The 23,453-nt window shown below is 42.7% G+C and overlaps 2 protein-coding genes and 1 pseudogene across 6 annotated transcripts in view; 1 reads left to right on the plus strand and 2 right to left on the minus strand.

Moving 5' to 3' along the window:
* Positions 1–886: 886 nt before the first annotated feature.
* On the minus strand, positions 887–18,580 carry Crnkl1 (crooked neck pre-mRNA splicing factor 1). The gene is made up of 14 exons (XM_034496245.2): positions 18,402–18,580; positions 16,229–16,381; positions 15,648–15,739; positions 14,692–14,850; positions 13,539–13,705; positions 10,947–11,125; positions 9,598–9,768; positions 8,326–8,517; positions 7,266–7,325; positions 6,354–6,434; positions 4,684–4,923; positions 3,432–3,533; positions 2,487–2,738; positions 887–1,343 (listed from the first exon to the last, which is right to left on the minus strand). Exons 1-14 carry the CDS (start codon positions 18,450–18,452, stop codon positions 1,167–1,169), a joined length of 2,076 nt encoding a protein of 691 aa, XP_034352136.1. The 5' UTR covers positions 18,453–18,580; the 3' UTR covers positions 887–1,166.
* On the minus strand, positions 7,815–8,313 carry LOC117702756 (small nuclear ribonucleoprotein G pseudogene; annotated as a pseudogene).
* A 23-nt stretch (positions 18,581–18,603) lies between the features above and the next one.
* Cfap61 (cilia and flagella associated protein 61) overlaps positions 18,604–23,453 on the plus strand; it is a 272,260-nt gene continuing 267,410 nt past the window's right edge. For 3 of the 5 annotated variants that reach the window (XM_076929906.1, XM_076929908.1, XM_076929910.1), the window contains exons 1-2: positions 18,632–18,697; positions 21,724–21,875. In XM_076929906.1, coding sequence (XP_076786021.1) covers positions 21,733–21,875 — 143 coding nt within the window. In that variant the 5' untranslated portion in view covers positions 18,632–18,697; positions 21,724–21,732. Of the gene's footprint in view, positions 18,698–21,723; positions 21,876–23,453 lie in introns of all 5 variants that reach the window. The other 2 variants (XM_076929907.1, XM_076929909.1) reach the window with 2 other exon arrangements.

Below are 23,453 nucleotides of genomic sequence, written 5' to 3' on the forward strand. Positions count from 1 at the left end.
GTACTAACTCAAAGGACATTCAGTGACAGATTCTTCCTGACTAGCACCCTTAGTATTCAGTGCAGACTCAGGCTAATGCTTGAGCCTAGTGCTGGTCTGGTGGCTGAAAAGATCTATTGCTTACCTAGTAGTACTGTTTTCTTGTGTCTTTTACAAAATTATTTTAAGACCCAATTTAGTAATATTATTAAACAACTTTTATTCTCTTAGATGGATATACTTAAATTTAGTAATCAGTTGTTTAATAGGTGGAAACCAGTCTTGAAAAAAACAGTTCTAGGCACTGAGTGGTGAACAAAAGAAGGCGGCGCACGCCTTTAATCCCAGCACTTGGGAGGCAGAGGCAGGCAGATTTCTGAGTTCGAGGCCAGCCTGGTCTACAGAGTGAGTTCCAGGACAGCCAGGGCTACACAGAGAAACCCTGTCTCGAAAGAAAGAAAAACTGGATGTGAATCGCAGGATAAGTAAAACAGTGCCTCCAAGAGTAGGCAAATGCTATTTTACAATGAGCAGCATACTAACAAGTTACTGTGCTACTTCCAGTGCCATCTCTGAGAACAGTCACTGGACTCCTGCTGTTTAATGACAGCTGTTAAACATCAGTTGTTAGAGTTCACACATTCTAAGGCATGCTGAGAGATGCATAGTCTCTAGGCAGCTATAACTGCAGAATTCAGAGCTTGGGACTGGCAGTAGTGCTATGGTGACTCATACTTAACAAAGACATTAACATAATAAACCCAGGATTTCCCAACTGAACTTAGAATACGGCCTCAGCATCTGCAGGCCATTGTTTTCTAAACTAGTTTGAGAAAAAAAAGCCAAACTAAAATGTTCCTCACAAATAAAGACTTGGGGTCAAAAAAATACAGTCACTACAAATCAATTCAGATATTTAGAGATTTTATTAGTGCAAGTCCATTTAATTCTGAGAAGCACACACATGACGCTAAAAAAGGTGGCAGGGACAGGTGTGCGGTTGGAACAAGACTGATATCAGCACATTCCAAAAATATTCCTTTACTTGCAGTTTCCCACCCATAGTTAATCCAGCAGCATTTTAAAAGATAATTCAAAGATGTCAAACAACCCCTTACTGGTTAAATATATAAAAACATCCAGAAGTCAAAGCTCTAAACTGGATTTATAAAAAGCAGTTACAACATTTAAAAAGATGAGGCTTCACTCTCATCAATGTCCTTATCTGGATCCTGTTCCACAGCTTCTCTTTCCTGTTGCTGTTTCTTCCAAAGCTTGGCCATCGCCAGAAGCTTGAGGTTAGGCTGGTTGGCAGCATCCTCTGGAAAGATGTAGTCATAGACTTCTACCCATCCGGCATCAGACTGCAGAAATAAACACATTAATTTTTAAAAAGGCAAGCAGGCTCATGGCTGCAACATGCTTCATTCAGAAGGCAGAATGAAGAACGTGTCTAGGAAGCCTGGAGTACAAGTTCAACTATGGTTACTATACAAAGCATCATCAGCTCCTGCTGTAGAAGGAACAAAGGGCCCAGCCTGAATGAGGGACTAAAGCCACCACTCAGATGATGCTACTGCAGCACCACACTAGCTCACTCACTGAGACTGAAGGACAACATGGAAGAGAGCTAAACATCTAAGCGCAGTGGCTCCACAGGCAAGCAGACATTCAGCACTGCAACCAACCTGGCAGTCGTACATTTACAATACAAAAAAAAAACTTTGTGTTTTAGGAGCTAGAGAGGTGGCTCAGCTGTTGAGAGCACTTGTTGCTCTTCCAGAGGACCCAGGTTCGGTTTCTATCTAGGACCTGCATGGTGGCTCACAACTATCCAGTAGCTTCTGTGCTAGGGGATCTAACATCACTTTCTGATCTCCAAGGGCCCCAGGCACGCATGTGGTACACTTACACCCATGCCTGCAAAACACGTTTTTTTAAATTTGAGTTTTTACTTACTATTTAGTAGCAAAGGCCACACAGCTGTGTAGTATTTGGACTCCTGGCTCTTCTCAGTTACAACTGAGCACGGCTATGACTTCTAAATACTGTCCTAAAATGGAGGCTCTCCTCATCTCCTACTTCCCCTACCTCACCGCCAGGTTTTTAAAAACATCCACTAGATCATCTTAAACCTAAGTCTCTCAAGTCCACCTGTATGAGATACCAGCACCCTAGTCATGTGTAAAAGTCTTCAATGATTCCCACCAAACTTGCTCTACCCTACAAACCCTCAGGACTAGTTCCTCTCTAAAAGATGAAGCTCTCCCACCCCGCCCCACCCCACCCTCACCTTCACTCAGAAGTCTCTGTCCAGTCCCTGTCCCTCCCAGGATTTTCCAATCCTGGCTGTTTTCCTAGTATCCAGACTACAAGGAGCTCCTTATCCAGGTTGTCTACATCTGTTTAAGAGTGTTCAAATAGTGCTTCAAAGCACAGATTTCAAAGTCAGATGCGTTTCTCCTCCTCTGACATGGGAGGAACTAACCCCAGTACTAAGCCCTTACCCCATCGTCGGCCTGGACCTTTCTTCTCTTCTTGACCTTTTCTGGCATGAGTTTGTCTACTCTCTCCTTGTCTGATGCTGTTCCAAATTCATCTTCAAAATTTCGCCAGGATTCCAGCAACATAAGCCTCTCTTCTTTTTCCTCACAGTTTCTCATGGTCTTGTTAGCTTCTTCATAAATCTGTCTGCATTTAGCCACACTTCCTTCTTCTTTCCCAGAAGATAACTCAAACTGAGCAAAACTAATCCATACCTTAAAAAAAAAAAAAAAAAAGAAATTAACCATGTCACCCAGAAGATAGAAATATAGTGCTTAGAGAGGTAGTTCTGGGGTTGGGGATTTAGCTCAGTGGTAGAGCGCTTGCCTAGCAAGCACAAAGCCCTGGGTTCGGTCCTCAGCTCTGGGAAAAAAAAAAAAAAGACAAAAAGAAAGGTAGTTTCTCCAGCTCATGATGTATCCACTGATAATGTACCACAGATTGATACACTGAACAAACGCTTCAAGTGTCAGGATGGAAGCAGTCTTCTACTTTTAGGTATGTGACATAGTTTTCTTTTGTTTGTTTGTTTGTTTTTTTGTTTTTCGAGACAGGGTTTCTCTGTGTAGCCCTGGCTGTCCTGGAACTCACTCTGTAGACCAGGCTGGCCTCAAACTCAGAAATCTGCCTGCCTCTGCCTCCCAAGTGCTGGGATTAAAGGCGTGTGCCACCACTGCCCGGCGTGACATAGTTTTCAAATTCTGGAAAAAAATTTAACTTCTATAAATCTAATGCCCAAGAGACTCATGTACAGCATAAACAATGATCTGGTAGGTATAAGCTTAGTATTCTTAAGTCCTCTGAGAACAGCAGAGTCTAAGAACAAGAAAGTTATTTGAAATAGTTTGTCTACAAACATCAAAACTTCTGTACAAATACGAAGAGATTATTAAAAAAATACAGGGTACCTTGACGTGCTGTGTTCGCTGAAGCAACTGTCGGTAAAGGTTTCTTGTTCTCTCAGTTTCTTCCTGCTCAATCTCAAAATCAATATATGATTTCCAAAGTACCTAAAGAAAATAAGGGGTCAATCTTAGCACTAAGAAAGCCACATGCCCCTACAGTTCAGCCATTCTGACCTATATCCAGGAACAAAGACTTTCACTCAACAATTAGACTGCAATGTGGATGGTAATAATAAGCATTTAGAAGCTTGCCAAAATGTAACTAGAATTTTAGATAGAAAAAAGGCTTTGGGTTCAGGTTTACATTTTCTTTTTAAATGTTTAACACAACCAAAACTTATCAAAAATTCCACCTCCTTTCATGATGCTGCTCATGCAGTTAACTTTTAGGGAGAAAACAGGCCAGACTGGCAACTGTGTGTTCTTACCCCAATACCAATTTCTTGTTACTTAAGTTAGAAGAAACATTAAAGATTTATTTATTTTATGTATACGAGTGCTCTATCTGCATATACACCGGCATGCCAGAAGAGGGCATCATATCACATTATAGATGTTTGTGAGCCACCATGTGGTTGTTGAGAATTGAACTCAGGATCTCTGGAAGAGAAGCTAAGCCATCTATTTCTCCAGCCCTGAGTTAAAAAACATTAACGTAACTGCTCACCACAGTCAAAAGGACAAAAAAGGGAAAGGATGAGGGAGCTGGCAGTCTAGTAAAGAAACTGAGCCACAGGTAAAGTCAGCAGTGTAGCAAGCTCTGCCCTGATGCAGGGTCATGTTAGTACAAGACTGACTGGAGTCTAGGGCAGTCAGTCCTATGGCTTCTGTGAGACTTCAGTCTTAGCAGTGACTCAGTGCTTCCTGTGGCTTAACTACTGAAGGCAGGCCAGGTTGGCAGCTGCAGCAGTAGAACCTAGGAAGATCACATTTCAGGCATATTTCTGCCTAAGGGGAGAGATATGTAGTCTCCCCACCCCCATTTCCTTTGTTCCAGATGTGGGGCCTACAGCTGGTTCCTTAGCCAGGCTTGTCCATCTTCTTCCCCTTTACCCTTCCTTCCCTGTTAGCTGTGTGGGGATTGCTACTGACACTCCCCTGTTCACTTTCTTATTCAATAAACAGCAGAATCCTAATCAGAGTGGAAAAGACTATAATATTGTAATAGTTGGATCACTTTTATACTTTGTTTAGATGGTTAGCTGAGGGGGAATACTTGAGAAGTATCTAAAATATTTTCAACTTGGGATCTCACCTCTGGCATATCCAAGCGTGGCTGGCTGATGGCTAATTCATATATTGCCCGAGCTCTCTCAATATCACCAAGGATTGTCTCTAATTCTGCAAACTTAATCCATGATGTACAATTTTCAGGTCCAAATTCCAAAAACTTTTCATAAAGCTTTCTGCATCTGTCAAATTCTCGAAGCTGTAGTTCCAGTTCTATGTAACCTTTGAATAACTTGTTCTTTGGACATTTGCCTATGGAAGTTCCCTGGAGAATAAAAGGGCCAAGAGCACTGTTATATTCACAGTTCAAACATAGTCCTTATGAATCTGTCCCAGAAGCTGGAGTCAGTATGGCAGGCTTTTTGTTGCTGTGCTATCATAGTCTATTCGCTGACACTGGGGGCCTGTGCTCACTTGGGCTTTGTCAGCTTCAGGCAAAACTGCAGAATTACACAGCTACTGGATTTTATACCTCCCCAGACCCACTAAAAAAATATAGATGTCAATCATACAAACCTTTAAATAAAAGGTAATCAAGCCCGACTTACTACAACTCACAGGAAGCAAACCATTTATCTGCAGGAAAATTGTATGTATACACAGTAATTTATCCTGAGACATTTTATGACAAGTGATGAGAAAGGTGCATTCAGACTACTAATTCCAGACTACCAGTCTGGGGGCAGATCTAGTAACTGGTAGCTATAGACATTTCCCGGATTTTTTTGGCTTTGTTTTTTTTTTTTGTTTTTGTTTTTTCAAGATAGGGTTTCTCTGTGTAGCTCTGGTTGTCTAAGAACTTATTCTGTAGACCAGGCTGGCTACAGAGATTCAACTGCATGTGTCTCTCGAGCACAGAGATTGAAGGCCTGGGCTACCACCAGCACCAGGCCTACGTGCTGTCTTTGCTTTATCTCCTAACAATTTCATACACGCATACAATATACTTTGATCATATTCACCGCCAATTCCCCTCTTGTGCTCTCCTGTAAGATGTACTGCCCACCTTCGTGTCACACTGAGTATATGTAGTTTTGCCTGCACGAGCAAGGGCAGCCCATCACAGCTACACCCCTGAAGAAAATGACTGCTTCCTCCTCAGCAGTCATCAGCTGTAACTGCCCCTGCTGGAGGTGGAGTCTCATGAGCCCTGTCCAATTCCTGCAGGATGCTCGATCTCCTGCAGGCCACAGATACGGCTGTGAATTTGAGTTCACAGTCTTGCCATGTCCAGAAGACACTCCCCAACACTCCTCCCTACCAACCTGTTCTTACTTTCTTCTACCTCTTCTTCTTCAATGGCCCCTGGGCATCAAAGGGATGGTAGAAGGGACTATATTTATGTCCCATTGAGAATGAGCACTCAGTAGTCACTTATTCTCAAAGCACAGCATGGTCTCTGAGTTTTCTAATGTGTCCCTATCTATCTATCTATCTATCTATCTATCTATCTATCTATCTATCTATCTATCAGATACATTTCTTTTGCTCTCTGCCCTTCTATATTATTATTCTTTTGTTTTCTGAGACAAAGTCTTGCTACATATAGTCCAGGCAAGGCTGGCCTTAATAAGCTGTATGCCACTCCACCCTGCTTTGTGGCTTCTTTTCAGTAGGAACCATAAAACTGTAAGCATGAAGATCTTAACTGCCTCATAAAACGTAATGAAACATGCCAATCCTTTCTTTACTTACCAGAGCTCTTCTGGCAAATGGCAGATTTTTCTGTCTTATTTCAAACTGTGCGTAATATAACCACATTTTGGCAAATGTGAACTACAAAACACAAGCACAAAAAGATCTGATTTAAAAGGTGCATTTAAAATTTAAGTTAACCAAAGGCTACTGGTAAAATTTCAGGATGAGGAGGGATGCATTTTGTTTGTTTTAAGCAAAGATGGCATTTATCAACAATTAAAAATATACCAAGAGGCTGGTGAAATGGCTCAGGGAATGATGGCACCAGCTGTCAAGCATGACCCTTGTGTTTAATCTCCAGGATCCACATGGTGGACAGAACCAACCCAAAGCTGTCTTCTATGGCACAAGCACATCCTTCCTCCCATAAATAAAAATATAATAAAAATCTATATATGCACACATATGATGACCTAGACAGATACTGTACTACTACATACATCATAGCATGGCAGCCTCTGCTTTGAATGTTTCATGGGCTGCTTCTAAGTTAGTAAACATCCCATTTCTAAGAATTCAACTCAGTCAGCACTTCCAAAGCAGGGCTTTTTGTTTTCCATTTTGGGAAATGAGGTAGAAGTGACATTTTAACATCTGCAAGGAAGCCATGTGTTCAACCACACAAGCATGCTCTCTGTTATGAAAAGACCCACTTGGAATCTCTATGTATGTTCTGTCTTCTTCCTTCCAATCTCTCTCTCTGAATTACCCACACGTCTCTGGATTTCTACACTGGTATCTGCATTATTGACTTGTCATTAAACAGATTGTTCTATGACCCAGACAGTAGGGTGTTTCCTCTGGCAAAGACTGTATCTCTTGTTTAATATTTTCATGGTGCCACTTACTTGAAAATTCAACTGAGACATATAATTGTAATAAAACAGGATTTTGATCCAACAAGTGTACCTTTTTGTGAGGAATTAGTTCCAAAGATGCTTGATATACCTGTCTTGTCCTCTCAGGATCCTGTATTAAGATGATAAATAGATAAATAATTAACACGAATACTTATTTTAATCAATTAACTTCATGCCTGTAGTAAAAACAGACCTCCATGTCTCAAGATGTTTTTTTTAAATATTGATTTCATTTATGATCAAAAATAACAACTACTTTTGATCATCAACCTTTTTCAAAGAATAACAAAGTGGCCATCAAAGTTCGAATGCACCAATGTAGAAATGCCTTAGCCTGACAGCAGAAAGATGTTATATAGTCTTAGATGAACAGAGGAGTCTTTACCTAGTAGCTACTTCTGAAAATGCCACTTGATTTTTACCAAGAGGAAAAATATACAAACTTGCCATGATCTTTATTTGCCATAAGACACATTAGGAAGCTGTGTGTAACTGAGCTGCTTCACTGGCCCATGCTATCCATCTCACTGCGCCTCAAGGTTTCGGGTTTTTTTTTTGTTTGTTTTGTTTTGTTTGGGTTTTTTTTTTTTTGTTGTTGTTGTTGTTTTGAGTATCACAAAAGACCCACTTGACTAACTTTTATTTAGCAAAAAGTTTCAGATGAAGATGTACATAATTCTACATCACAATCAAACAGGCCTTTGGGGAGGGATGTGGACACACTGCTCAACACTGGTTAGACTCTTCCCAAGGCTTCTAACATGGTGATGCTGTTTCCTCGGATGATCACCATGCCCCTGTTGTTCTGCTGCCCACCGGTTACCATCTTCACACACTCATCTATCACAAGGTTCATAAGGGATCAAAGCCCCACAGTATTCCTTGAACATGCTCGCCACTGTTGAACTTCAATGCCCCCTCCTCAAGGTTTTAAAGCAAAATACTACCATGTCTTAACAGGCATAGTTTGAATGATGTAAATTGGTGGACAGAGCCCTAATAAAATTTAAAACTGTTTGTCTCCAAGATTGTAGCTATCAGTTACTACACAGAGCAGGCAAGGCCACGATATTGGGGTAAGAAAGGCTGCCCCACATTCGCCTTCTCACCTTGGCCTCCAGCTCTTCATAGAGTGCATAGTTAATCCAGAGGTAGATGTAGCGCTTCCAGTGCCTCTTCTCCTGGATGGGTGGCACATTGGCAATGGCTCTCTCATAGACTTCCCGAACAGTGTCAGCTTCTGCATCACTTTCCACCAAGCGTAAATAATCAAACCATGCATCATAATTGTGTGGATTAGCCTAGAAAAAAAACCCAGCCTCATCAATAAAAACAGAATCAAGAGCTAAACTCCACAGGCTGTCAGAATTGTAAAGAGACACCAAACTTGCTATATTTTAGCAGTTTTTCCCTGTAGATTTTTACCTGCTATCTCATTTTAAAACATCGTCCCCGAGATTATAAAAAAGGAACATAAAAAGTCACTGGCTATGGACCTTGAAGCAGAGATTTCCTCTGCTGCCAACACGTAACACAACTGCTTGATAATGACAATTGTTCCATTGTTTCTGAGACATGGTCTGAGATATGCTACACTAGCCTTGAACTCATGATAATTATCTTGCCTTGGCCTCCCCAGTCCTGGGACGATATAGGCTTGAGCTACATAGCTTGTACATAGCTTTCAACTTGTATACATATATATTTTTTACACATATGGCTGTATACCATTATGTTGATAATGAAATTACAATGGGTATATTATCAGACTCTAAATCAGGAAACCCATTTTTCAAATAACAGTAATTTTCTCTGAACAATCTTACTGACCTACTACTTTACTTAACACATCCTTTGCTAAGAGCTATTACAATCTGAATAAGCAAGAGATACACAAAACAGTGAGAGAAAATTCCTGCTTTCTTCGACTGAAATCAAAATGCTATATTACAGAGATAAGAACACATTGTCTGTTGCAGATCTCTTGCTCATGTAGAGCAAGTGTTTGGAACCATCTCTAACCCTCCCATCCTTTTCCAAAAATGAACTCAAACAGATGCCATACTTCTTTTCAGGCACGGACTTGACATGAAACCTAGGCTGGCCTTGAACTAACAACTTTTCTGCCTCTATCTCCAAGTCCTAGGATCCACACTTCTTTAGCTTGCTATCAGTTAAAGGTCTTTGCACCTAGAAATGGCATGGTAAATCCCAGTATGGCTTGCTCTCCTCTCTACCAGCCACATTTACTCTAATTTGCCTGAAATCGCTGCCAAGTCTGTTGGAGGTACCATCAACAGAATACTCAGTAGCCCCACTTGCTGTTCTGTGCGCCGGCCCAGAGAACTCTAACACCACAAGCCATCTACAGCAACACCCACCTTCACTTCTTCTTCATACTGGAATCTCCGCTTGCTCACGATGATATCTTCTATACCCCTCCGGTCACCAAACTTCTTCTCAAAGATGGTATAGTTTTTAAAGAGTTCTTGGGCTTCTTGTTTTGGAATCCTATCCAGGGCATATCTGTAGATAACCCGTACCCTTTCAAACTAAAAGCAGGTAGGAAGATTATCATCTAAAACATAATCTCATTTTAGTCACACCTTGAGAATAACTGCAACTTATTACTTACAAATTAAATGTTGAGGCCTCGATCAGAAAGGATTCATATTTAATATCACAGTTCTATATTTAATAGTTCTACATTAAAGTTTCCATATTTCTCTCATAAAACTTCTCCATCTTGGGTCCTTTCCCAGGCTGGTAGGCAACGCCTCCACGGCATGCCTGCTTACACCCAAAGCCCCATAAGTCTGCTTTGGTTCCTCCCCTGTTCTCTTCTCCTTCACTGACTCTTTGAACAAGTGTCAATCTATCTCTTCACTACTGCCTTTTCTCCTCTACCCTGCTGCTGATCCACGTCCTTTTCTAACGGAGAACATTTTAAAAACCTCATTGGATTCCCTGCTTTTATCTAAACCTGCCTCCTCGGTAGGCAGAGCAGATGATCACACCCAGAACTCGACCCGTGCTCCCAAGTGCTCTCCCAGTGAGCTTCCCCCTCAGCCCTCCCCGGGCTCCACTCTTGCTATGCCCCTACCCTGCTCCAAGGCACTTTCATCAATTAGCCAGAAGCTCACGGAAACACTGTCCAGCCACTGTGCCACTTAAAACCCTCTAATCTGTGCCTCCTAGAGAGAATCTGACCTGTCCAATTCTGTTCTTTTCTGAGTATACTGTGGAAGACAGGAAATGGCTGATTTGTGGGGTGATCTATGTTTCCATTCGACATTGTTTCCTTTGCTTGAGGGCATTGGTTCTTTGCTGCCCCAGCTCATTATCTAGAAAACCCCTGAATCAGGAGACCCAATGACTCTCACTAGGCTACAATGCACTTTTGTGTTTCCGAGATAAGGTCTGCGTACTGTGCTGCCTTCAAAGCTATGCTTCTATTACCTCAGCCCGAGTCAATCCTCAATTTTCTGAGAGTTGGAATTGGAGGCATATGCCAAGACACCTAACTCCAGATATTCATATTTAAAGGCATAATTTTCACACAAAGCAGAATGAAACTAAGACAGTTATCATACATGACCACTCAGCTCCAATGCAGAGCTCACTCAGCAATACATGCATTCTGTTCCATATTATGTTTTTGTATCTAGAAAACATTTTCTCTATAGATATGCAAATGAAACAAGACAGAGATGAACTCATCGTGACTTACTTCTTTCTGGTTTTCCTCAAATTTAGCAAAGGCCACATACAGGTGTTCGTCCATATGCTCATCCCCAAAAAACTCAACCGCTCTCTCGTAGACTTTCCGAGCATGAGCAAAATAAGCATGCTTCTCTTCAAACCGAGCATACTTGATCCAGTTCTTCACAGCAGGATGCACGAGCACAAGTGCGGGCAGGGGAGTGAAGGAAAGAGCAGGCAGGACAACGCAGCTAAGCCAGTGACAGAGGCTGAGGCTGGCTCAGTGGCAGTGTGCATGCACAGCATATACCAAAGGTTCAATGCCCCAACAACAAACCCCAAACCTCCCAAACTTCAACAATTCAAAATACAACTGGGGGATGAACACACACAAAGGAGGCTAGCAACTAACCCACGGCCTGTGAGGCCAGGCTCGCCTTACTCAGTGATCTCCCTTCAGCACTCAATCTGTATTATAGCAGTGGGACAAAGTCTGAAGCCAAAGAAAACCTCAACCCGCTTACAAACCATGTGATCTTCAACAAGTCGATTGTCTCAGTTTTTTCATGTGTGGAGAGGGAAAGGTAGTATCAAAGTCACCATCACTGCTTTATTAAATGAAGAAATGTTTATGAAAGTTAGAGCTGCCTGGCAGTGATGGCGCACGCCTTTAATACCAGCACTGGGGAGGCAGAGGCAGGCAGATTTCTAAGTTGGAGGCCAGCCTGGTCTACAGAGTGAGTTCCAGGACAGCCAGGGCTACACAGAAAAACCCTGTCTCGAAACCCCAAAGCCCCACCAAAAAAAAAAGAAACTTAAGAGCTTTCTGGCCAAAAGAGCTGGCCAGTAAAACGCACCTATTCCATTAAATGCTCATTACAGCAGTCTACCCACAATCAAGAGCAAACTGCCACAAAAGGAATGCTGCTACCTAAAGCTAAAGACAAAACACAACGTCTTCACTTGCCATTTTATTAGCAGAGCATATCAGCCTTCCATGAAGAAGCAATCACTTCCACACTGAAAATGCATTCCAGAGTAGCAAGGATGTTAAGAACATCAGTTCCAAGGCTGGTTTCCTGGGCCAAATACCCTTTGTCACCACCTGAGACCCTGGTCCAGTTGCTTAATCAGTTTCCTCACTTGTAGAATGGGGGGTAGTTCCTGCACTGCAGGGGGTCCACAAGTACTGACAATATTAAGTGCTTGGGGTCTCATCAGCTACAAACCAAGCGCTCCTCAAGCCTGCGGTAAGCCACTATTGACTGAGTAGAGACAACGGAAGATCTTAATGTTAAACAGTAAGGTTCTCACTGCTTACAGCAGTCCTGGAAAGATGGGAAGAACTCTCAGTCACTGAATGCCAAACCACTGATCTGAAGAGGAATGTGCACACATCTCCCACTGACCATAGTGTTAAATTCTAAAACCAGCACATCCTATTTTCTTGTGTGTGTGTACACACACATGCACATTTGTGGATGGGTGTGAGGCTGACATCAGGCATCTTGTTTACTTGCTCTCCACCTTACTTTTTGACACAGGGCCTCTCACTGAACAGGAGCTTACTTATTCAACTGGACTGGCTAGCCTAACAGCCCTAGTGATCCTCCTGTTCCCACCTCCCCAGTACTGGGATTACAGATATATGCTGGGTGCAGCTTTTTACATGTGTGCTACGGATCCAAACACAGGCCTTCGTGATTGTGTACCCAAGCACTCTGTCAACTATGTCATGTGTTTGTGGTTCAGAGAATCAAGCAGCTAGCTTCAGGCTGTCCCTCTATAGGTGTCAGAACCCTATTCCCCTGGCTTCAGAGAGGGAGAGAGAGCCTTGTGAACACAGTATGGGTTGCTCCTACCTTCACACTCAGGCATCACTATATACTGCTGAAATGGACTTCAGCTAGGAATTAACTGTATGCCGAGTGACACAAAATGTTCACTGTTCTATGCATGTCAACAAGTGGATGCTAAATAAAGCATAGCAATTATTATTCTGAGGACTCCAAATAAATTTTAACAAGTGTGGCAATTTGCAAATCAGGCTCCTCTGGGTGGTGAGCATCACAGGTCCATTCCTAACAGTGTTTTCACTAACACTGCCTTCTACTTGTTAACATTGGCCTGTTTTCTAGAGAGCAGAAGTCTAAACTCAGGGCCTCAAAATGAGCAGGCACGTGCTCTATCCATGGATATAAACTTAGACTTCACCATGTTTAGTTTTAACTTTTCTTGTGTAGAGAAGACAAAAAGACTCAAGGAATTAGATGACTCTGGAGTCGCTTGCTGGCTGGAGTCCCAGCGAGGAAGCAGTGAACCTCTGGATGACCTCCACAAGCATCGCCAACGAGCAGCACAGACCTCTGCTTCTAGCAGCTAGTAGTTTGTGCAAAACCAAAAAACCAACCCACAAGATCACTGAAGAGACTCAAATGACCCAGTCTACACATTTTCATTTGACCAATTTCTAACCCTACAGAAAAGTGTGAAAGCAATGAAACTTGCCTTCCTGGCCTCCAACATCATGTTAATAGCTACATGTTTTTACTGGGACATCTTTTCGGGAGGTTGACACCCATGACAGCCATGTACTACTAATACCTCGTTCAAAGGATATAGCGTTCATAAATGGTGCGGGCCTTCTCCACCTCTTTGTATCTCAGCTCGAAGTTGATATAGGAGTGCCAGGCCTGCTCCTCAGGCTGCCATTCCATCCAGCGTTCAAACACCTGCCGAGCACCAGGAGGATTGTTCAACATCTCCTCCATGTATGTGTACTTGTACCTGACACAGAATCATCCAAAGATGCTTGCTGTTATCAAAATGGCTCAGGGAAAAAAATAAACCTTTGACATTTCTAATGCTTTGTTAAATGTAAAGATTTTAAGATTTTGTTTTGAAGACAGGGTTTCTGCTGGGCGGTGGTGGCACACACCTTCAATCCCAGCACTTGGGAGGCAGAGGCAGGCGGATTTCTGAGTTCGAGGCCAGCCTGGTCTACCAAGTGAGTTCCAGAACAGCTACACAGAGAAACCCTGTCTCAAAAAACCAAACCAAACCAAACAAACAGAACAAAACAAAAACAAAACAAACAAACAAAACAAAACAAAACAAACAAACAAACAAACAAAAAAGAAGAAGAAGACAGGGTTTCTCTGTGTAGCCTTAGCTAACCTGGAACTCTGTAGACCAGGCAGGCCTTGAACTCAGATATTCATCTGCCTCTGTATCCCAGTCCTGGGACTAAAGGTGTGTGCCACCACTGCCTGGCTGATTTTAAGTTTTATCTTTCCAAGATGTTTAAGCAAATGTTTTCTTATTAAAATGTAAACCTGAAAAAGAATTAATCATGGGAGAGGAAGGCTTCATTAAGAAATTTCTTATGGCTAGGCAATGGTGCTGCACTCCTTTAACCCAGCACTGGGGAGGCAGAGGCAGGCAAATTTCTGAGTTTGAGGCCAGCCTGGTCTACAGAGTGAGTTCCAGGACAGCCAGGGCTAAACAGAGAAACCCTGTCTCGAAAAACAACAAACAAAAAAGAAGTTTCTCATGAGTAAAAAATTGTACTAAACATTAAAGTTTGATTACATAGTCGTGGAACATTAGAATTATGACTCACAGATTATGTGACATTAAATAATAGTATATGCTTAAAAAATAGAATGTAATATTCAACCTATACAATTATTATAACTGCAAATAAAACCAATACACAAGCAAGTGGTACTTTGCTAGTTCATAAAGACTGTTTTGTGCAATTAGCAGCTTACCAGAACTGGTCGACTCGTGGCAGAGTTGTTACGGCACGGTCCCAGATATTTCGGGCATGGTTGATCTGGCGGTTCTTCATTTCCATTTCTGCATATTTCAGCCAGAGTGGAATAGTCCGGTAGTCGACATCTAAAGCACGCTCGTATATGGATCGAGCCCTTAACAAATAAGATATGAAGAGCATCAAAGGCAGCACCTATAGGACATGCAGCAGCCACCTCACGCTAGCTGCAATGCCCTCCTACGTTGTTAGGCATCTAACATGGGCTAACGTCTGGTCATAGAAAGAGGAAGAGCAAAGCTGTTCTCAAGTTACCATACAGTCTTAAAGAGAGACAGCATGCAATTATTTTATAACGTCATGAGCACATGAGCAGTATAGTCAAGGTCTGGACAGGAAGCAGAGAGAGAAACGGCAATGTTCAGTCCAGAACCGAGAATGGAAGAGATAGTTATAGTTTGTTCTGAAGTCAAGGTTGGTGGAGAAGGGCACCTTCAAGGGGTCAAGGCAGAGCGCAAACAAATGGCACAGTAAGGAGCAATGGTGTGGTCAGGGACTGGCAAGGACATGGTCACAGTGGAGCACGAGGATGGGGGACAGTGCAGAAAGGCTGGTTGGTCAACAGGAAGTGAAGGCCACCCACGATTTTATCCAGACAACAGATTTCAGGAGAACACTTCTAGTTTTGAAACAATTATTTTGAAACAATATCCAATTAACACAGAAAACAGATAAAACACTGTTCTTCAGCGACAGGAGTACCAGCTGCAAGACCAATGTGTACAACCTCCTGAGACACCCCACAACTGTCCTTCCCAGTGCCTCAGAGGGCCCCATGGACCAGAAGCTGGAAATTACTAACACAGTACAGTTCCATGTTTCACTTTTCCTAGATTTTCACGTGCTCGTTCACACATTCTTTGTATACAGATACTATAGTCATGGCAATTTTACCTTTGAATCTCCTTTAGACTTTCCTCCCATTGTGCATATTTTATCCAGTTGCTAATCACAGTTCTATTTTTTCTTATGTTATCTTCAAAAGTCTGAAAGGCAAAAGGGGAGAGGGAGAGCTTATTAAAGAGAAAATGACTTTCCTTTCCCTTGTAATATACATTACTCATTTTATTCTTTCTAAGAGAAATTATATCCTAGATGCTGAGGAACAAGAACCTTCCTCCAGAAGGGTAACGATGACAGGTGTTTCTCTAGAGTTTATGGAGACAAAAAAAAGTAGGCGTATCTGTTGTAAGGTTTTGCCATTCCCCTTAACAATTAACAACGAGTACTTTAACATATTCTACTCTCATTCCTATTAAGAACAAGAATGTTAAAACAACTTTTAACATTACCTTCAAGTGCTCAGTAATTTATAGAATTTTACATATAACTTCCACAACATTAGTGCATTAAATAATCCAAAATATTTGCCTGAGGTCCACTCACACAGGCTCTCGGAGTTCTCTCCCAGGCCATCGCTCCTACTGTGGGTGACAACTTGGACAGATGTGCCCTGTGCATTCTAACAGACTCACCTTCCTTTTCCGTAGTTTGTAATCCTCTAATTCTTCTTCGTCTGTGATCTTCTGCTGAGGTGGAGGCGGGAGGAGCTCGAGTTCTCTTTCTTTAGCTTCTCTTAGAAGCTGCTCAGCAGTTATCTGTACCTCTGCAGGCGCTTTGTTTTTCACCTTTGAAGACAAAGAGACATTGCTATTTTGGGTCGTGATCTCCACACAATTATTATTATTATTATTATTATTATTATTATTATTATTATTATTTTGGTTTTTCGAGACAGGGTTTCTCTGTGTAGCCCTGGCTGTCCTGGAACTCACTCTGTAGACCAGGTTGGCCTCGAACTCAGAAATCCACCTGCCTTGGCCTCCCAAGTGCTGGGATTAAAGGTGTGTGGCACTACTGCCCAGACCCACACAAAATTTTAAAACCCTTGTATATTTTCCAGGACACAAAATTCCTAAGAATGAGTCCAAGATGCCATCTTTGAATGACATCTTCAATTCTCCATGAGACAGAATCGGGGGCAGGGGGTTAATCACACTGCTTCCTCTTTATAACCTGTTGAGAGAACTCCTCTACTTATTTTAACCCCTCTAGTAGACAAGTTGATCTTCCATGACATTTTAGGCCAACTGAACCTTTTTTACTAAGTCCCCATTATTAGTCTGTAAGCTTTTAGAGAGCATGAAGCTACAGTGCCAACATAGTAGCTACAAGTCAAACATGTTCAAGATAGATGGACCCTAAGTGCAAGCATATGGTTCTAATTTGCTTTTTTACTGCTGTGATAGAACATCACCAACAAGAGAAACCTGCAGAGGGAAGAGTTGATTCACTAGTTTAACACAACTGGATAAGAGTCCATAATGAAAGGAAGTCAGGGCAGGAACCTGGAGGCATGACTGATATACAAGCTATGCTCAGTCTGCTTTCATGAACTACTCTGGACCACCGGCCCAGGTGTGGCACTGCCCAAGTAGGGTAGGCCCTCCACATCAATCAGTAATCAAGAAAATGCCTCACATACTTGCCTACAAGCAATCTTACGGGCGAATTTTCTTAGTCCTAATGCCTCTTCCTAGATGACTTCAGCTTGTGTCAAGCTGTCAAAAACTTAGCCAGCATACATACTCTGGCTTTTTGTTTTGTTTTTGTTGTTGTTTTTTTGAGACAGGGTTTCTCTGTGTAGCCCTGGCTGTTCTGGAACTCACTCTGCAGACCAGGCTGGCCTCGAACTCAGAAATTCGCCTGCCTCTGCCTCCCAAGTGCTGGGATTAAAAGCACCACTGCCCGGCTCATACTCTGGCTTTTATGACTCAGGATGGGGGGGGGGGGGAAGCTACCGAATTAGACTTTTACAATAATCACATGTAGAAATAAGAACTTGACTCAAGCCGGGCGGTGGTGGCGCACACTTTAATCCCAGCACTTGGGAGGCAGAGGCAGGCAGATTTCTGAGTTCAAGGCCAGCATGGTCTACAGAGTGAGTATCAGGACAGCCAGGACTACACAGAGAAACCCTGTCTCGAAAAAAAAACAAAAAAAGAAAAGAAAAGAAAAAAAAAAGATAGAAAGACCTTGACTCAATACAAAAAGGCCAAACCATACTTCCAGAGAAAGATTGTATGTAATGGCTAAGTGCAAAAGATTGTATGTAATGGCTAAGTGCAAGACTTGGTAATTATTAAGCATTGATGATGTATCAGCCACAGCTGGAAATGTAATAATTTACTGTCTAAATTATGCCATTGCACAGAGGCTATCCTCTCTCATTCCCTCCACTGTCCAACTTTCACGCAGCCTTTAAGTGTTTTAGCTTCTTTCACAAAGTTTACCCTCAAGTATATTGGCACCCTTCTGTTCTTGTCCATGGCATAGTCTACTGTACTTGGCTACATCTATTAAGGTTGCCATTTTGCCCTTTCTCCAGTTTTAGTGGAGCACTCTCGCCCGGAGTAAAAGTAGGGATTCCCAGAGACTAGCAAAGCAAAGAGTTACCGAACCGAACCGATGCTTTGCAACCCTGGAAAGAAGGCTGGGCAGACGCGAGAGGAGCACTTCGGAGTGACAAGACTCCGTGCCACCTCACCGACCACCTGTCTTCTTGGACCAAGGCGCAGAGATCGCTGCTCTGAATCTCTGGTGCCCGACATCCGAGATATTGTATTGGGGCTCCTCGACGTCACCTACCTTGGCCACTTTAGGAATCCGCTGTTTCCCGGCTGCTGTGGAGGCCGCCATGATTGCAGCGGCGGAAAACGAGGGACCCTGGCCCACAGCCGGACTTCAGTAACTGACTTCAAGAAACAGCCCGCAGCGAAGAGCCAGCCCACAACAAACTAGATTCCGGAACCGGAACCGGAAACAGAACTTGAAAGGACGACCTTTGACCGCCTCACAAATCAGGGGAAACGCTGCGTCGTTTCCGTAGCAACCGCGCGGGCGTCCTCTGTGGAGCAGCGCCGCTTGCGGGAGGTGAGAGTGAGGTGGGTAGCGCGGGCTGCGCCGCAGGGACTTGGGGCTTGGGTGGCTAGGACTCACCCAGGTCTAGCTCAATGATGCGTGCAGCTGTAGGCAGTGCCACCTTCGAGGGGCGTAGGAACCCATCTCCGATGTGGAAACTCGGGGGAGAAGCGAGGAGCTCCGAGGAAACAACAGCCCTGCAAATAGCTGTCGGGGCAGCGATGCATGCTGGGATTTGTAGTCTTTGTCCCCGCCCCTTCTCGGGCTTTTTCGGAATTGGGCCAAGTTAATGATCTTGAAACGTGGATTTTTTTTTTTTTTTTTAAATAAAAAGAGGTATATTTTGAAACAAGATGTTAGAGAAAAGTTAAAATTATTCAGTAGTAAAACACCTACATAAACTGATCATTTTTTGGTCTGTAAATTTGTTTTCATTATTCCAATTCTGTTATTGTTTTTTGGCTATAAGATAGAAATACCTGCTTCCTTAAGATTAAAGAGAAAAATCTGTCAATGTAAAATGCTCGCTAGATGTTAGTATGTATAGTATCTGACGTACATTCAAAAATAGAGTGAGCATATAGTTAAGATAATTTTTAAAGTAAAAATTGGGGATTGACAGCAAAATTGGGAAGGTGAGCTTCTCCTACTCCCTCTTTCCCCATCCTCAAAGGGCTTTCTACTACACCCCCCTCCCCCCATGATGGTTCACTGTCAGCATTGGTGAATTTACACTGACACATTATCAGTTAAAAGCAACTGTTACAGTTCACCTTTGTACAGTCTGAGATTTAGGACAAAGGCAAGATAGTCTGTATCTGCTGTTTCCATAATCTACAGAGTGTCAAGTGGTTAAAATCCTCAGGGGACCACCTGTTCATCCTTCTCCCCTTGAGCCTTGCCCATCAAGACTCATCTTTTTTAAAAGCAATTTTAAAATTACTTCTTTGAGAGTTTTGCATTTTAATCATCGTTGCTCCACCAGTTTTCCCCAGATTACTATTGAGACTCTGTCTCAACGCTTTTGCCTCAATGCTTTTGGGACTAAGTGCTCTGGTCAAGAGAGAGAGAGAGTGTGGGGCAAGCGACTCGAAGAATGGAGACAGGACAGGGTGTAATCAAGTCTCTTTTCTCAAGTCTCAAGTCTCATACCAAGTCTCTCTTATTTTATCAAGTCTCTTTTATCAAGTCTCTCCATTGAAGGGAATTCTGAGGTATTTATATACACAAGCAGGAGAACACAGGTGAAAACACTTTACCACGTGCACCATACAGCTGCGGTCACTAAACAGCAAAACAAGCTATGTGGGATAAACAATATATTTATCAGAGTGTGCTTCAGCTATTATAGGCTTTTGACAACCAAGTCTTTCATCAGGGTATATGGTTCCAGATGGCTGCAAAGTTGATCTAGCCGCTTTCTACTAAAGTCGGCTCCCAACAGATTATGGCATTCCATATTCACCCTGTGAAAATAAAATTTGAAAGCAGCGTTGAAACAATAACAAAAAATTCATGGTCAGCAAAGACCACCAACAATTTTAAATTTAGTCATAATAAAATATTAAGTCCCTGCAGGGGCAGGGTGACCAAAAATAAAGGCATGCAAGGGCGTGCCCAGACAAGTCCAAACAAGCCCAAGTGAGTAATGGGCTATCTGGTGTTTCCTTCTCTCTCCCTCACTTTCTGGAAGGTCCGAGGTTCTGAAAGTTCTGCCAGTTCTGCAAGTTGCTGATGTTTGAAATATCCAATCATGTGTACCCGCTCGAAAGTGCAACCAATCATATGTAACCGTGCCAAATTTTCCCCGGAAAAAGTAAAGATAGTAATCTGAAATGGCAGGATAGGATACAATAGCATGGTGAAAACCACATTTTTGAGAAGAATGAGTGTGCAGAGTGATCTCACATGACTCTAGATCATTTGGGCTAGATTCTCTGAAATGTTCCACTGTTCTTGGTTACCCCTCCCTTGGTCTTCCCAGTGCTATGTTCAAAATTTGTAAAACAACCAATCATGTGTAAGCGAGCGAAAATGCCTTCCTCCCCCCCACCCCATGCTATAAAAGACCCTTTAACCCACCACTCTAGGCCAAAAACCCTGCTCTTGGAGCTAAAGAGCTTGTCGTTTTTGACCGCCGGCTCCTCCCCTAATAAACCTCTGCTGATTGCATCCAGGTATGGTTTCTTGTGATTTTTGGGTGGCCGAAATGTCCTAAGACTTGAGGAAGGGTCTCCGGAGTTTGGAGCTCTTCACCCCAACCCCTACCCATAAATATCCCAAGTGTCCTGAGTTTCGGGTCGGAACCTCTATCTCCTGCGTGAGATATGTTCCGGCCCAAGGGCCCTCGTCATTAAACCTCCTCTGCAATTGCATCAAGATGGTTTCTCGTGTGTCTTTGGGTTCGTGCAGGTCTGAACTTGGGTGAGGGTCCCCTTTTGGGGTCTTTCAACCCAACTTTGCATCTTTTTGTATTTTAACCTTTGAAGACTAATTTGTGTTGCCCATATCTTCTTGAATATGTGGTCTTCTACTGGAGCCTGGTCAACGTACCAGAATGCTATACTAACTCATGCTTTCCAGCAGCTAAAAATGGCTAATTTCTCCACTGCCAGGTATGGGATTTGGTTTGGCTTGAGTTTGCACAGGTTTTGTGTTGCCTTGCTGTGTCCAGATGTTTTCCTTGTAACATGACTGTATTGCTGCCACTGTGGGTTAAACCACTCAATAGTCGCTTTCAACATCTAAAGCTGTTTTAAAATAGTTGTAGAAAGTTCCAGACAGGCTAGTTCTCCGTTCATTTTCTAGGAGAGCAGCATTTTAGCAGGTTTGCAATGACAGTTGTTATAGCCAACCACCTGAGAAAATGTGGCTCCTTGAGTGCCCCTGAGCACATGATATTAAGTAACTGTCCAGTGTTGTAATTGTAATTGAGCTAGCCTGTCATCTGAGTTTAATAATAGATCTCGATCTCTCTCTCTCTCTCTCTCTCTCTCTCTCTCTCTCTCTTTCTCTCTCTCTCCCTCCCCCCCCCTGTCTCTCGGGACAGGAGAGAAAAATGTCCATTCTCACTTCTCCCAGAGGGAAGGTTGAGGTGGTGCATTGCCGAAGAACAGAATCACAGGACATCTTCTGTATCAAAAGCCTCATTAGAAAATTTACTCAGAAGCTGTTTGGGAGGCTCAACATCATCTATCTGCTGTAAGTACATAGCCAAGTAAGTTCAAGAGGCTTGTCAGTTTTACTGCAGGGCTGGGGAAATGTAGCATAGAGGCAGAGCTTTTACCTAGCATGCTGAGGCCCTCAGCTCAATTCCCAGCAAGAAAACCACCACCTGCACCACTTAGAAACTTTGACAGGCACCAAAAAGGGATCCCACTCCCTTGATTTTAGAGTCAAGCAAACTTGAGGTGAAACCTCAACTGGCCCACTCAATCAGTTGGGGTACATTATTAACATGACCATGTTTAGAGAACTTGCTGCACACCAGGCTCTGGACCTACCAGGGTTATGTTATTGAGTTACACCAACCTTTCTCTGAGGTACCTGCTATTGTTTTCATCTTATGGATCAGAATGGGAGGCTTGCTGAAGGTTCGGCTTACAGAAGTGGCTGAGCCCAGGTTTGCTCTTAAACACCACTGCTAAGGTGTTCTTCTAAACTTGAAAATGTGAACAAATGTTTTTCTTCAAAGATCTTGTTCCTTGTTCTGCCTGGTGTGTGTGTGTGTGTGTGTATGTGTGTGTATCACTTATATTAACACATCAGTCTGTCTGTCTGTCTGGCTACCTACCTTCCTTCATATCTCTATCTACCCATCTACCCATTTGTCTGTCTGTCTGTCTATGTATGTATGTATGTATGTATGTATGTATCTATCTATCTATCTATCTATCTATCTATCTATCTATCTATCTATCTACCTACCTATCTATCTATTTATCTATCTATCTACACCCTCTATGGGCCCAGGAATAAAATATTTCAATCAGGTCCTTTTTTTTTTCCTTGAAAACCTTACACAGCCTATTGTCTTATATCTCATAAGGCTGTACCTCACCTTTGTGATATACAGCCTGATGTCATGCCCTTGTGTTGTGCCTTTTCACATGGAAAGGGGAAGTCTGCTAGTTACTTCTCTTGTCTCTGTGACAAAGTATGAGGCAGAAGTGACGTAAGAGAAGAGAGATTTATCTGAGCTTACAGCTCTAGAGGGTACGGATGTCCATCATGGCAGAAGGGGCATGAAGTGGGAGCTTGTAGTGTGGCTTATTCACATCTCAGGAGGACAGGGAGCAGAGAGCTAAGGCCAGAACCAAAGGCAGCAGAACCTCTAGGGCATCCCACTTCTGCTAGTGAAGCCAGACGTCTCAAAGGTTCCACCGTCTCCCAGAACAGTACTACAGGCTGGCAGTGAGTGTTCAGAACAAGAGCCCTGGGCATTCACACAAACAGGACAAGAGAAGAAAAAGACATAAAATGGAGGATGTATTAAAATCACGTAAGATGAGAGGAAACTCACCGATTGGTACCCAGAATACATGCATATAGACAGAAGTCTTTAGTACAAAGTTTAAGATGGTCATATTGATGAAAAAATAAAGCAAAAATATGAACGTGTATAAAGATTTAAAGTAATAGTACTGGGGGGGGGGAAGGGGGGAAGAGATTTGCCACTCATGATCTCTTCCAGAAACAGAGAATTGCTCTTTTTTTTTTTTTTTTTTTTTTTTTTTTTTAATGTATGTGAGTACACTATCACTGACTTCAGACACACCA

The sequence above is a fragment of the Arvicanthis niloticus genome, chromosome 2 (assembly GCF_011762505.2).
Source record: "Arvicanthis niloticus isolate mArvNil1 chromosome 2, mArvNil1.pat.X, whole genome shotgun sequence".
Taxonomy (NCBI): Eukaryota; Metazoa; Chordata; class Mammalia; order Rodentia; family Muridae; genus Arvicanthis; species Arvicanthis niloticus.